The following is a 15868-nucleotide window of genomic DNA, read 5'->3' as shown; positions in this document are numbered from 1 at the left end:
CAAAAATATTCATTGGAACAACATTTTTGGATTGGAATATATTCAATTGGAACAAACTATGCTTTGGGTATAATATTTGTCAGAACAAACGATATGGATAAAAAATAAACTGTTAATTAGAAAAAAAGAATAATAATTATTTAAAGTAATAATTATTGCTTGGAAAAAATGTTTATTAAATGTTAAGACACATTAACCTTCATTCCATGATTTTCTTGATTACATTATTTATCAGCTGATAACTATTGATGTTTAAAATCAAAACAAAAATGATCAGTTATGACACGGCTTACGTAAAATTACAATTATGCTTAAAATTATGAGATCAAAATAAGTAATATCGTATGATTCAGTATTTTAATTTTATATAAAATTTGACACGAGGTTCTTAATTTTAAAGTCAAAACTGTTATTTAGATACCACTTCCCTAACTCTATTACGTTGTACCTACTTTCGTGGTCTTATTAAAAATATAATACAACATTGTTGTGTTTAAAAGTAAAATATTCATCAATTTTTGCAGGCTGTAATATGATATGCAATGTCAGTTTCTCTTTGTGTGCTTAGATTTGAATTAACTGAAGATAATTATAATGTAGATGAAATTCAACAGCAAACATTAACCAACTGGGGTAATATATAATTTAATTAAAAAGTTAAACTACCAATTCTCACAATTATTTAACGTTTTTCTTTAATTTTTCGAAAAAATTCAATAATAAAATGAATTGTCTAAATTGTTTATATCCACTTAGCAGGCAGTGGTCGCTTGCAGTTCTTAAACAAATTTTATATCCTGTAATAATACTATATACCAAGATATTTATTAGAAAAAATTGTTTCCTCAATAATGTACAACTCGAGAGAAATTTTCAAAGTCCTTGTTTGACTTTTTTTTGTAAAATTATAGAGGAACTGTTGGTATAAAAATGTTTGTGGTTAATTGTTATTAAATGATTTAAGAGATCACAAGTTCAAATCTATTTTTTAAATTTTCTATGTAAATTATACACTGCATCCTATAATTAAATATGTTCAAATTAGGATTTTGATCATATCTTTAATGACAAAAATTGATGTCATTGTAGATAAAAGAAAAATCATGTCTGCAAGAGGATGCCGTAAATCTAGAGAACTCAAAATAGAAACTTATGGAAGTGCAGATGAACTTATTGATGAAAATTTAAAAAAAAAAGACTTTATTAAGAAGTCTAAATCAAATTCATTGAAGAAAAAAAATAAACTTAAAAAAGAACAAAGTACAATGAGTAAAACAGAAAAAATAAATTTTATATCAGGAAATCCATTTGTTGAAGTTACTAAAGGTGTTCTTCATGTATATAAAGAAAAGTATGTTTCTTTATACTTAAGGTTTATCACATAATGTCATTAAAATATTTATAATATATTGATGCACTTTATAGTATATTAACACCAGTAGATAAAGCAAGTAATCGAAGTCAGATGGTGTGTATACTATCAGTCCCTTCAAATATGAACTGTCATGACTTGATGACATTTATTGCTGCTTGTCAAGAAAATATACATCATATAAGAATAATTAGAGATGCAATTTCTTTAAACCAATATATGACTTTGATTTCATTTAGAACTCAAGTAAAAGTTTAAATATTTCTTTATAATAGTGATATGAAATTTATAACTAACAATTTGATTAGGAAGCTACAATGGATTTTTTTCATTCTTTTAATGGTATGCCTTTTAACTCTCTTGAACCAGACTGCTGTTGCAATCTTGTATTTGTTTCTAAAATAGAAGTTATAAAAGAAGATCAGCCAGGATGTAGTGCACCACCATCTCAGCATACAGAGTTGCCTGTGTGTGCTGTTTGCTTAGAACGTATGGATGAATCTGTTGATGGAATATTGACAATTTTATGTAATCACTCTTTTCATGGTAATTGTTTAACAAAATGGGGTGACACAAGGTAAACACAATATTATTGTTGTTTATAATTTAAGTCTCAAGTATTAAATTCATAACCCTTCTTATTTTTATGGGAGGTTTCAACTCTATATACCCTAAAGTAAACAAATTAATTATCAAAATGATTATAATTGTGAGCAAATAAAATTACTTTGTTTAAATAAAAATAGTATATATTTACAAGTGCAACTAGAATACAAATTTGGGGACTAATACTTTTCCCACTCTAAATATATTTTTATATATTAATTTATATAGTTTTATAAATTATTGAAAGGTTAATTAATATACTGAGAGGTTGAGCTCTCTTAGTTGTTTCAATGCATATTACTTGTCATTATTTGTATTTTAATATTTGAGGAAAATTATTTGATGTTTATTTTTTTGGTGTTTCTTACAGTTGTCCTGTTTGCCGATATGTTCAAACCCCGGAGTCAGTCCCTGATAATCAGTGTCAAGAATGCCATTCTTCAGAGTCTTTATGGATATGTCTTATATGCGGTTATGTAGGTTGTGGTAGATATGTTCAAGGACATGCATATAAGTAATTATTTTATCCTTTTTAAATTTTCAATTTTAATTAATTAATTGATTTTATTTTAGTCACTATTTAGAAACATCACATTGCTATTCAATGAATTTAGGCAATAATCGTGTATGGGATTATGTTGGGGATAATTTTGTTCATCGTCTGGTTCAAAATAAAGGTGATGGAAAATTAGTTGAAGGAAGTAATCCTGGAAAATTAGATGTAAGTCTTAAATTTTTTAAGTAATTGTGAGGTTTCACAATTAATTATTTAGAATTATTTTTTGATTTTTATCATTTTATCACATCTTATCCACGATGGATGTTACTCCTATACTTCCTTTTATATGTTTTTCCCTTATTCTTTCTTCTCTAGTCACTCCACTCATCCATCTAAGCATTCTCATCTCTGCTGCACTCATTCTTTCCTCTATTCTATTGTAAACTGCCCAAAACTTTGAACCCTACATCATAGCTGGTCTCACTACAGTCTTATAGAACTTACCTTTTAATCTCATTGGAATTTTTCTATCGTTTAACACACCAGGTGTTTTTCTCCACTTCACCCATCTGCACTCAATCCTGTGTCTTATATCTTCATCAAAACCACCATTCTTTTACACAACTTATCCTTTAAAATTTTTCACCTCTTCTATCAAGTCCTCACTTAATGTTACTGATGTCTTCATTTCACCTACTTTGAGTTCCCCTTTGTCAAACTTGTATTCTATATACTCTGTATTAATTATACTTAATCCCTTTCCTTCAAAAGCTGATCTCATTTTTCTAGCCTTTGATTGATTTTCTCCCTATTTTCTCCATTAACACTTTATCGTCAGTGAACAACATGCACCATGATATACCTTTCCTTGTATTTCTCTAGTAATTTCATCTATCACTATAAAGCAGAACCTTGTTGCACTCCTACTCTTGCTCTAAAATCTTCTGTTACTCCACCCACACTTTTTACCCTTGTACAAATATCAACATACATATATTTAATTATTTAAAATATTAAAATATTTCAGCATATTTTTCAAATTGAATTAGTGTAAAAACAGTTTTTTTTTCTTCAATAAATGGAGAAAATTTTTCAACCAATAAATTTTACACTGACAAGGGGAGGTCACGGTGATGGGGTCACCGATTTTCATAAAATTTATATAGATCTAATCTATATTGAATACAGAATCAGACGTATTTGGAATTTTTTGCCAATGCCCCCCCTAAGTCGAGAAAATTGACTTTGAAAATTTTCAATTAGCTTAAATGGGGTAATTTTTCTTCTGGATAGCAATTCGTGTAATGGTCCAGTCGACAGTACGTAATCCTATAACACGTACAGACTCGGGATCGAATCTCACCATCTGATGAAATTTTTTGTTTTTTTTTTCACTGTTTTCTTTTTGAATTATTAATTTTATGTAATATTTGAAAATTTTTTTATAATAAAAAATAAAATATATTTTTTATATTAACCTGGTAAGAGTATATAAATTATAAAGAAAGAGATTTTTGAAAGGTTTAACGTTCAGTGCAAGGTTTTGCGTGATATTCATATTTTATGAAGGAGTAAAGTTAATCATTTTTTTTTTTTCATTGAATAGAATTTATTCATTTGAANTAATATGAACTCCACGCATAACCTTGCACTGAACGTTAAACCTTTCAAAAATCTCTCTCCTTTATAATTTATATACTCTGACCCGGTTAATATAAAAAATATATTTTGTTTATTATTATATAAAATTAATAATTCAAAGAGAAAACAGTAAAAAAAATTCATTAGATGGTGAGATTCGATCCCGAGTCTGTACGTGTTATAGGATCACGTACTGTCGACTGTACCATAACACAAATTGTTATCCGGAAGAAAAATGACCCCATTTAAGCTAATTGAAAATTTTCAAAGTCAATTTTCTCGACTTAGGGGGGCATTGGCAAAAAATTCCAAATACGTCTGATTCTGCATTCAATATAGATTAGATCTCTATAAATTTTATGAAAATCAGTGACCCCATCACCGTGACCTCCCCTTGTGAGCTAAATTCTATAAGATTTATATTAACTTATCCTAAAGTTTCAATAAATTTTTAAATTAAAGATGTTAATTATATGTTAAGTTATTTAAATTTCATCTTGTATTATATAATTTTTTTTTTAATATTAAGATTGAAAATTATGATTTAATTGTGTAATATAGGATACAGATCAGAAACTAGAATCTATTCAATTAGAATTTACCTACCTTTTAACTACTCAGCTAGAATCTCAGAGAAAATTTTTTGAAAACCAAATGAAACAATTTGAAGAAAACAACTATGCACAAGTATTCAGACTAAAATTTCATTAACTTAAGTTATAATTCTTAAACTTGTTACGAGATGGGCCTATATTACAAATGTTGTATGTTGTCCTTTCACAAATGTTTTCAGCAATATCATAGGAAAGATAATAATAAAAAAAGTAATATTAAACAAATAATTTCAATTTTATAATTGCACCAAGGCATGGATTTGTAATAACTGTATAAAACAAAGTGATTGTTTAACTATAATTAATTACAAAAATATGACTTATAAAAATAATATAACTTTTTCTTTTGAAATTTGATAGAATCTTTTTTTCAATTATAGAATGTAATTAAAAAAAAAAAAATTGGACATGTATCCTCTTCCCCCTTCAAATTTAATCAACATAGGATTTTAAATGGATATATATATGTAAAATCAGTTAAAAATGAGAAAATTATTTAATTAAAAAAATTACAGGTTGTTAAAAATATTTGAACTAGTATTTTAAAAGGTATTAATACTTCAATAAAAGTTGTTTCTTTTAATATTAGCCACTCAATTTTTCTTAATAATAATTTTTTTGTGAATTTTTATTTGGCTTTTGTTAGTTAGATATCTATATTTATTTATCTGTTATAAAATATTTTTCATGTTTATCTTTTATGTCTTATAGGGTCAATTTTATTTTTTCAAATGGAAACATACATATTTAACTAGATTATTAAATAGAAAATGATCTAATTAAGAAAGTGACTGGTCAATAACAACTTTTGGACCAGTATTTCAGAAGTTATTAATAATTCAAAGTAATGACTGGAATTGAGAAGTGGCTGCTGCTATTTTTATCACTTATATATTGTGGTCTCGCTCCTAAACCCACCTACGTATAAAAATGTTAATAACTTCTGAAACGTTTTTCAGTTTGATCAGTCATTTTTTTAATTAGAACATTTTATATTTTATAAGCTGTTTAAACATATATGCTGTCATTTAAAGAATAAAGTTGACACTCCTATAAGACATAAGGGATGAACATAAAAAATATTTTATAATACATAAATCAATACATATAAGTAACTAACAAAAGCCAAAAAAATTATTATCTTAAGAGAAATAGAGTGCTTAATGTTAAAAGTATCGCTCTGTATAAAGACCTGATGTATAGAGCGGACCTGTTTATTTTTATATCTAGGCTTTTAAAAACTCGACTATTTTACTAGGCAATATTGGTTTTCCTGTCCTCTCTGACACAAGTTATAGCTTTTTGAGACGACTTTAAACATAATTAAATAATAATAATAATAATCCAGTAATTCATTTAAAAATGATTATTCAAATTGATATTACAAGTGGTAATAATATAATTAAAAATTGTATATATTTTTATTTTAGGTTAGTAAAATTCAATCAAAGGCTAATGCTGCAACTGAAGAAAACAAAAAATTGAAAAAAATTATTCATGGTACAAATAAAGATAGTGACATTTTAGAAAAAAAAGTGGAAGAAAACAAGAATCTTTTAGAACGTATCAATACTATTAATAAAGAAAAACTTAATTTAGAAAAAAAAGTATATAACTTATCATTAAATTTAAAAATTCTTATTATGACCATAATATTTATTATGTTATATTTTATCTATACAAGGGTGTGTTTAAAATTGTATAATGGGAGGTTATAAGTAATATTTTTAAGATTTACTTATTTTGAGCTGATTATGACCAATAAAATATATTAATAGTTTTATATCATCATTGCATGTTAATGGGAGGATATTTACTAGTGATGGGAAATATCAAATAGTAACTATCGAACTATTCGATAATTGTCCACTATTCGATAGTCATTCAAAAACTATTAGAAAAGTAAAAATATTCGATAGTCTATTCGAATAGTTTTTAAAACTATTCGGTAGCTCCATTCGAATAGCTTAGAAAATATTTGATAGTTTATGCTAAAAATAAAATATTCGGTGGTATAAACACAATTCGAATAGTTAATTGATAGTTTAAGATATTTGAAAATGCCCATCACTAATTTTTTTTATCATTAATTCTATCCTATTTATAATTGTAGTACCCTGAATAAATAGTTTTAAACAATACTATTTAGATCGTTAGTGTTATTAAAACAGTAAAACTATAAATCTGACTATAATTTTACATAAGACCAATATTTTAGAAAATTTAACTTTACATATTTTTTTTTACAAAAAATTTTGCTGTAAAATGATTATTTCGAAAATTAAGAATGATTTATATTCAAAAAATGAATTTTAGCAAATTATTTTTTTGAGCAAGTAAAAATAATTTTAGAAAATTTTTGTAAATACCATTTTAAAAGAAAATATTAAAATCTATCATTTATATTCTATACATTGTTACGTTAAGTGTGTTAGTTTTAAAAATAATAATCTTAAAATGAAAAATTACTTTTTTGAGCAAATTTTCAACCCCGATTTGGACCTGAATGAGTAAGTTATCAAAACCAAATTTTACACAAATAACTTACATATAATAAAAAACAAAATTGGTGGGTATGGATATCGATCAATGAAAGTTAATAAAATAAGAGCCACCCTAATATATACCTGCGACTCACACCAGTTCATTTTTTAAAATGCTGTAACTTCTGAAATACTAGTCCAGAAGTTGTTATCAATTAGTCATTTTATTAATAATATTATTATCTATCCTATAAGTTAGTTAATTATGTATATTTCCATTTGAAAAAATAAAGTTGATACACTTACAAGGTATAAGGGATAAACTTAAAATGAATTTAATAATGAATTGACCCATATTTATCAGTTTTTACTAATGACTCACAAACTAAAAATAAATAAAATGGTACTTTTGACTATTATTCATTATATAATAATTTATTTTAAATATTTGTTAATTATCTTCTTATTATAATTAAGTGTACTTAATAAAAATTTTAGATAGAACTATTCGAATATTTTTTGAAACCATTCTCTAGCCCACTCGAATATGTTTTAAATCTATTCGTTAGTTTATTCGAATAGTATTAAAAACTATTCGATAGTTTAAAAATAAATTATTCGGTTGTATAAAAACAATTCGAATAGTTATTCGATAGTTTAAAATATTCGAAAATGCCCATCACTAAAATTTACTTATGTGCGTATTTATAGTACTCCACTGCAAATATCCATTGTTTTTTTTTCCAGTAAATTTAATTATACTAATTTTTTTTAATTATTTATAGATAAACAACTTGAATATTAAATTAGAACAAACAAAGAGTAAATTAGATGAAGAATCCCAGATAAATTTTGCTTTACAGAAAAATCAAGTTGAGTGGCAAGTGAAATTTTCTCAATTAGAAAAAGAATTCACAAATTATAAAACTGTTAAAGACCAAGTAAACAAAATATATATGTTTAACATAACATTAGTAATAAAAATGGTTAAATAGTGTAATTTTGAAGAAAAAACTTTCTATCCATTTTTTTGCGAAGAATTTCGTTTAGTTTAGGTGGCTATCTATTTTTTAATCATTTTTATGATTATTTTTCTAGGAAATTACTGAATTAAAAGAGCAAGTAAGGGACCTTATGTTTTTTTTAGAAGCTCAAAATACAATTGATAAGAGTGATTGTCGAGAAGATATTTTAAATGGATCTTTGATTGTTGATGATCAAAATACTAAAGCAGGTTCTAGTAAATCACGTAATCATAAAAAACAAAGGTAATTTGTAGTTATTTCTTGAAATACATATTAATGTGATTTTAAATGTATTCCTAACTATAGATATTTAGTAATATATTTGTTAAATTTAATTTGTTATTAATAAATAATATAAAATTTTCTATCTTGTATCTAATTTAGTTTTTTTATTTATTTTAAACAAATTATTGAAAAATTTGATGTATGTAATATGTTCGTTAAATTTTAAATATTGCTAAAAATAATTTACTAGCACAACTTTTTTATAAATCCAATTCAATTTTCATATTTTATACATTAATTTGGATTAATTATCAACAAAAATGTTATTCCTATTGCAGCCATGTACTAATTTATGATTTTATTTTTTTGCTGTAAAGTAATGTCAGTAGATATTAAAATTAATAAGTATTATTGAATAACCAAGGGTGAGAAGGAGAATAATTCAATTTTTTTTTAACAATAATTGAATTATATATTGTTTACAATACATTATTTGGAAATCTTATACTATAAAATTAATAAACATAAGAAAATAAAACATTATAAATAACGTAAAACAGAATCTGTCAATAACTAATGCCAATTTTTGTCGTTCATTAAAATAGTTAACCTGTATATTTATGTCTTCGTTTCCACATAAAATGTGATTTTCAGCAAATGAATCCTGTTAAATAATATTTTTAGTAAAAAAATTAAGAACAAATATATATTTATAAGGTGATTTATGAAGATATGACAAACTTAATAACTTTCAATCTAGTAAATATTTTACTATATTTTATTTTTCGAATAATTGTTAAAATTTTTGTATACAATGATTATAGACTTGTTTTAAAATGTTTATTGTAAAATTTCTAAATTGTAATCTTTATTAATATTAATAAAATAACAATCATTTTAACATAAAATATTTTTTTTTTTTTATCAAAAATATATTTCAACAGTTTTGTAAAATGTCAAATCTGTCGTTTGTCAATGAAATTTAGGAAAATATTTGGTATCAAAATCTTTTATTAATGTTAAGTAATTAAATTTTTAAAGCATTCAAATTTTTTTTTAAGGATTTAATAAAAATTTGAATTTATTATGTATATTTTATAGTACCAAATGATAGTCATATTATAAAGAAAGGGATAGAAGTATATGAAATATTTGTGAAAATATTTTTAATTTTTTTGTTGAAAATTATAAATTGCTTGAATATCTGAATTGAAAAAAAAATTGAATAATTAGTAATCTATTTTATTCTTTATACCTTTGAATGCATCAATAATAGCTATTTGGTTTTGAATATTAGTTATTTATAGCTACTTAAATTTTATTGTTATTTTAAGTATGGATACATTACATCATGTTTATTTTTACCAAGTTATTGTACTCGTTAAAAAATATTGTGAATATATTAAACCCTACATTTTTTTTTATGTAAATTACATAAAAAATTACTTAATAAATTATTAAGCAATTTTTTTTAAAAATATTTTAACATAATTATTCATAAAAGTGAATAATAAATATTTTTGTACTTTTCATCATTTTATTTGTCACATAATTTTATATCTATTATACAGCTCTGTCAAGCTAGTTAAAATTAAAAAGTCTTTAAAGCTTTAAAAAGTCTCATAGTGTTAAATTTTAGTTCACATCTTTATAACTTCGTTCTTAATAATATCTAAAAAATTATATTGATATCTTGTTTGCTTTTAAGGTTATTTGAATTGAAAAGTAAAAAAAACCTTTTTTTGATTTCCCCATTAAATTTTTATTCTACGGTAAAAAGTTTCAAATAAAAATAATAGAAAAAATTTATTATCTATAAAAGAGGTTATTTAATATTTATATGTGGAACCTATAGTTTTTGTTCTATAAAGAATATTTAGAGATATAGTAATTTTTTTTACTAATAATAAATAACATTTATCGAAATACCCCAACTATCACCGAAATTGTTTCAAAATATTCATATATATAACTAGTNTTGTACCCCCAATATCGCTTAAAATTGGTTATACAAAAAAAAAAGTTAATAAAATTTATATATAAGAAAAATATTTATATAATCGAGTTTTGAAATATTCATTTAAGGTAAGGTGTTCATACTCCTTACATAACATCATAACATGATAATTACTTATTTTTAAATTATAATAAAGTTTACAACAATTGTCAATTGGTTTGGTTAAAAAAATTAAGCAGATTTACCTTAATTTTAGTTCAAAAAAAAAAGGAGAATATTTACAAATTGTTAATTCAATAACATCAAAAATTAAGTTACTGCAAAAATGTTATTACACAATTAATTTTAATTCAGTCGAAAAAATAAGTAATAAGATAATAAAATAAGTAATGTTAAATATTTAGTAGATGAACAGTTATTGTATTTGTTTTCGTGACTTATTCTGTATATTAGGATAACACAAAATTAGTTAATTTTCGAAATGTTAATGGAATACACTCTAATTTTTTCCTATATTAAAAATGATCACTATAAAAGTTAGAGATAAAAAAAAAACAATTTACTGGTCGCTCAACGTGTTTTAAGTAAATTGACTAAAAATACAACAAGAAAAATGATCCGTTCAAATATAAATAAAATTATTTATTAGAAATTGATTATGTCATTAGTGCTGAACAAAATTTCAATTAATCCTTAATCTGGATTAAAATAATTGTTATCCCGCCTACAAGTTTACTCTAAGTACAATTCGAATCCAAAATTTTTAATAAATTTTTTTAACTAATATTAGAAATGATAACTTAAAAAAAATGTCAATCAAATAATTAGACATCTTTGTGTCATCCAGACTAGTCATAAGATACAGATTAATTATTCAATTGATTGTATATAGTCCTGCTGCAATAATTTGATCCGGATTACATGAATTGTCCAATTCTGATTAATCTGTATGAATACTAACGGATTGATCCAATGATTGAGGCTTAGAACTCGTAAGCATCAAAATAGTGTAAGTAATGGATTAATTTCCAATTAAGCCAAAAGATGATAAAAAATATTTTATTTGTAATTTTTTAATTTATATGTATCTTGTACGCGATAAGGTTATTTTTCATTTAAATTCGAAAATTGACAAAATATGGTTTGGACAAAAAATGATTTTACACAGTTTGTTTTTTTTTTACTTTGGCTATCGCTTACTCCTAGGAGACAAGCTCTATATATATATATTTTTTTAATATGTATAAAATATATTACAAAATTTTCAGTTAAACAGAAAATTTTGAACTGATTAGCAGTTTATTATAGATTAAAAAAATTAAAATTTTTGGGACACAATTATTTTATATATATAAAAAAATGTATGTAAGCTGGTTTTTTTAATCAAAATAAAAAATAAATTTTTTTTTGGTATTCTTGGTCAATAGACTTAAAGCGCGTTAAGTGATAAATAAAAATGTTTTTTAGCCTAAATTTTTAGAAAATTTTAGAACAATGTTTTATACTATTTGGTGACTAATTTTGCGCCAATCTAATATAAGTACATATATAACCATAAATATTTACGTTTGTTTCAATTCCTAAATACTTGAGGTGACTAAATCGAAGGAACTGAGTTAAATTGTGAGGAAGTGGTTCATTGATCATAGTAATTCTCTTCGCCACTAAAGATATAATAGTGGTCGCAGCTGTTAGTCCGAGACAGTAAGTGTAATAAATGACTGTAAATTATAAATCATTTTAAATATTTTAACATATGTTCTCGAGTATTATTCTATCATATTTGTAAAGAAAGTAGGCTATTGGGTCAATCTATGCCAAATATATATGAATATTTGGAATGAAAATTTAAAAAAACCCAGTACAGGGGGGGCCACAGTGGTGTCGTGGCATAGTTCGATTAAGTATAATGATTAAAATTACTATCAAAAATATACCAAATGATAGGTAAAGATATCAAGCATCTATAAAAAAAAAATTATATTGATTTGTTCATTTTTGAAAAAGTTATGGCAGTTTTAAGTAAAAAAAATTGAAAAAATTACGAAAATTAGCGATTTTTAAATTTGTAATTTTTTTGGAGGTTTCCCCCATTTACGGGGAACGAGGGAATTTTTTTTCAATTTTTGAGGGTAATGTCTTCGACTAGATACGATTTGTGATCTTTTGACGTATCATTGAAAGAAATCGATTGAAATCGGTGAAAGCTGAGAAAAAGTGGTAATAGACACAAAAAAAACACATCATAGTAAAATGAATAACTTCTCAGCTTTGCATCGAAGCTAAAAAAAAAATTCTTTAGAGACATATAATAAAAAATGTTTTTGACGTAGTCAAAAATGTACAAATTAAAAAAAAAACCTTAAATATTTGCTGGTTCAAAAGTTGTCAAAACCTTGTGAGACACTATATATAATTTGTACTACTACTAATTAGTTAAGATATGATATTGAATTACCGATAATAGGTATACTGGATAATATGATTGGTATTTTTGAATAGATTATCAATGTAAATACGGTTACGAGTAGTGCATTCAATAAGTTAACAATTATTTTACCATATTGATCGTATGGCATCCAAAACACGACTAAATTAAAAACAGCACTACCTGGAAATAAATTTAGTTATTAATGACATTGTTGTGTTTTTTAATTGTTTGTTGATTGATTATTCAAATATATCATACTTTAAAAATTACTATATATGTATATATTAGTGCAGTAATAAGATTAGTGATGGGTATTCTCACAGGAAAGTTATTTCATAGTATATCCCCGGGACATCTCCTATATAGTATATAACCATGGTATTGGTATTTATAAATATAAGAGTGAGTTTGGTTGACACTTAGAGCAAAATAATTTATTTTTTTTTGTCTTATATTAAAATGTAAAGGGGAATTAAAAGAACCAACAAAAAAATTATATATTATTTCTTACTCCCTGTCCGAAAATAATTCTGTAAGGCGCCTTACAATAGTTTTATAATTCAAGTAAAAATGAAAAATTAAATTTGTTTTCAGTGTAAGGATTAAATCTTGTCTATTGCATATATTGAAGAATTAAATCACTGATTATATATAAACTTTTAAGTCTTAATTAAATTGGGGGTTACAAAGAAGCAATTTATAAATAAAAATAAATTCGAGATTTCGTCGTATAAAAAATTTTTATACATTTCATAAATTGTTTAGAATTAGTTTACTAGTTCAGTTATTATTGAGGAGTAATTTGAGTGCCGTTTAAGCTTTGCATTTTATTTTTGATTTTTACTCTTAAGATTTTTATTTTTATAATTACCTGATTGATTGATTGAAGATATTTTATTACATTCGTAATCACTGTTTTTATGAATTTTTATAATATATCAAAGGTATATCGATTTTCGAACTACTAGATTGTTAACTTGTTTTATTGTAAGTCGTCTTGTCCTACTCCCAGAAATTATGAAAATAGCTAATTGTATAGTTTAATTAATTATTTAAAATAAATGAAATATAATTAATTAATTTAAGTATTAATGCATTCATAAACATTTTATATTGAGTTATTTTTTTAAAGAAATATTTAAAGGTTAAAAACGCCAATTTAACACTACCTTATTTTTTAATGGACATTGAAATGTGGGAAAATTTGTAGTTATTAATATTAAATATAATATAAGTATTTATTTCAATTTAAAATACTTGCATAAGGCTGGTATGTAGATAACTGATTTGTATGGATGTGTTCTTCGTTTGATAGTGATATTGTAGCTGATGTCTATGTAAATTTCTTCCGGGCAGCATGGGTAAATTTGTATATTTCTTTTAGGTATCACATTTGTTATGTCCCATTCTGAATGCAAACTATGCGTTTCTATCTAAATATTTAATTTTCAGTAAAAATTGTATATTATTACTTTTAATAAAATTGTTTATTATAAAAAATTGAGTTATGTAAACATTTTTAGGGAGATTTCACAGAAGATTTAATTTGGACTACGATTTTCTAAGATATAATTTAATTCCCCGTCTCTAAAATATATATATATATTAGGGTGGTCTAAAAGTGACAAAAAAAAAATTTTTTTTTTAAGTTATACTCCTACACTTGAAAATTGTTCTACCTGGTTTTATATACAATTCTCAAGAAAAAAAAACACTAAAAATTAATTTTTGAGCCATCCCAAGCTATTTGAAAATTTTTAACTTAAAAAAAAAATAAAATAATAATGAAAACTATTTTATGTATACGTTCTTATATTTTTTTATCAATAAGTCAAGCTATATTATATAAATCATTTTTAACATTTCTAATTTTACTTACTAAAGAATTAAAAAATTATATAAAAGTTGAATTGCTTTTTTTTAAAGTTTGTTTGCTGCAATCAGGGTAAATCTTCCGATGCTCAGAAACTACTTGTAAGAGAAACTGAAGTTGATCCTCATCATGGGTAATTTTGCGATTAAGGTCTTGGATCAATGAAACTCCTCTTTCTGCCACGTCATTGGTAACTCGAAGATTCTTAAAAACTTCCTCTGCTTTTAAGTAGCTTTTAGACTCGGTCCAGTTTACCACGTCATTTTTCAAAAATTCATCGACACCAAATTCTGTGAAAATTTGTATTGTATTTTTGTTAGCTAAATCATGAAGCTGTAAATTTTCTACATCGTGTTGGTCAATTTTCGGTCTTACATTGGGAACTTCTGGAGAGGGGTTATTATTTATGGCGTAAATTATCTTACATTTGGTTTCAACAGGGACATTTTTGTCGAACAGACAAAGACCAACTAACTCATCTGACAAATACCATAAATGACCCATCATTTTTTTTACAGTGGCTTTTGAAATATGTGGATTATCATATTTTATTAAGGTCTTTATCAGTTGCAAGTCATTATTTGGAGCACATGCCGCCAAAGTTGCAGTGAACTAATTTTTTAAATGGACGGTTACAATGAAAACACATATTTCCTCGAGGCCCCTTTTTTCTTTGGTACTTAGATGAAATTGTTCACTAAACATAAATATTTTTAAACAGTAAATTACTTTTGACATCCAACGTGAATGACTAGTAGCACCTGGAGTCATAAATTTTATTCCTCTGGTGGGTTCTTCACCAAGAATTATAACTGATAATTCCACAATCTCACGATAATCATCTCTTACTTGTTTTATTTTAAGCATTTCTTGGCAAAAATTAACTAGTTCATGTCGTATATTCTCTGTAATCCTTTGAATAATAGCCGAGTTTGCTATAACGTATGCAGAATGATCAATTTTAGACCAAGAAGATCGAAATCGTACAAACATTCAGTTATCAAGGCCTGTTGTCGCTGAAGGTAACACTAAAAGTCTAAAAGCTACTTAAAAGCAGAGGAAGTTTTTAAGAATCATCGAGTTACCAATGACGTGGCAGAAAGAGGAGTTTCATTGATTCAAGACCTTAATCGCAAAATTAC

At 24.7% G+C, this 15868-nt stretch overlaps 2 protein-coding genes across 6 annotated transcripts in view; one reads left to right on the top strand and one right to left on the bottom strand.

Moving 5' to 3' along the window:
* Positions 1 to 215: 215 nt before the first annotated feature.
* On the top strand, positions 216 to 8614 carry LOC126907460 (BRCA1-associated protein-like). 4 transcript variants are annotated; one of them, XM_050688779.1, is made up of 11 exons: positions 216 to 334; positions 525 to 633; positions 1090 to 1351; positions 1426 to 1618; positions 1681 to 1949; positions 2349 to 2492; positions 2552 to 2699; positions 4680 to 4805; positions 6163 to 6339; positions 8001 to 8156; positions 8314 to 8614. In XM_050688779.1, exons 2-11 carry the CDS (start codon positions 543 to 545, stop codon positions 8485 to 8487), a joined length of 1740 nt encoding a protein of 579 aa, XP_050544736.1. In that variant the 5' UTR covers positions 216 to 334; positions 525 to 542; the 3' UTR covers positions 8488 to 8614. The 4 variants fall into 4 exon arrangements, with proteins under 4 accessions (XP_050544736.1, XP_050544744.1, XP_050544727.1 ...); XM_050688787.1 differs by having other exon boundaries at positions 264 to 633; positions 1681 to 1714; positions 1778 to 1949; XM_050688770.1 differs by having other exon boundaries at positions 264 to 633.
* A 257-nt stretch (positions 8615 to 8871) lies between these two features.
* Positions 8872 to 15868, bottom strand: part of LOC126907480 (acetylcholine receptor subunit alpha-like 1) — a 9845-nt gene continuing 2848 nt past the window's right edge. Inside the window, exons 6-9 of one of the 2 annotated variants that reach the window (XM_050688806.1) lie at positions 14111 to 14286; positions 12881 to 13029; positions 11989 to 12143; positions 8874 to 9129 (exon numbers count right to left, since the gene is read on the bottom strand). In XM_050688806.1, the coding sequence (XP_050544763.1) occupies positions 8968 to 9129; positions 11989 to 12143; positions 12881 to 13029; positions 14111 to 14286 (642 nt within the window). In that variant the 3' untranslated portion in view covers positions 8874 to 8967. Of the gene's footprint in view, positions 9130 to 11988; positions 12144 to 12880; positions 13030 to 14110; positions 14287 to 15868 lie in introns of both variants that reach the window. The other variant, XM_050688815.1, reaches the window with a different exon arrangement.

Source organism: Daktulosphaira vitifoliae, unplaced genomic scaffold, assembly GCF_025091365.1.
Source record: "Daktulosphaira vitifoliae isolate Bord-2020 unplaced genomic scaffold, ASM2509136v1 Scaffold_1, whole genome shotgun sequence".
NCBI classification, from domain to species: Eukaryota; Metazoa; Arthropoda; class Insecta; order Hemiptera; family Phylloxeridae; genus Daktulosphaira; species Daktulosphaira vitifoliae.
Note: the sequence above shows the minus strand (reverse complement) of the source record. Positions and strands in the feature narration are given on the sequence as shown.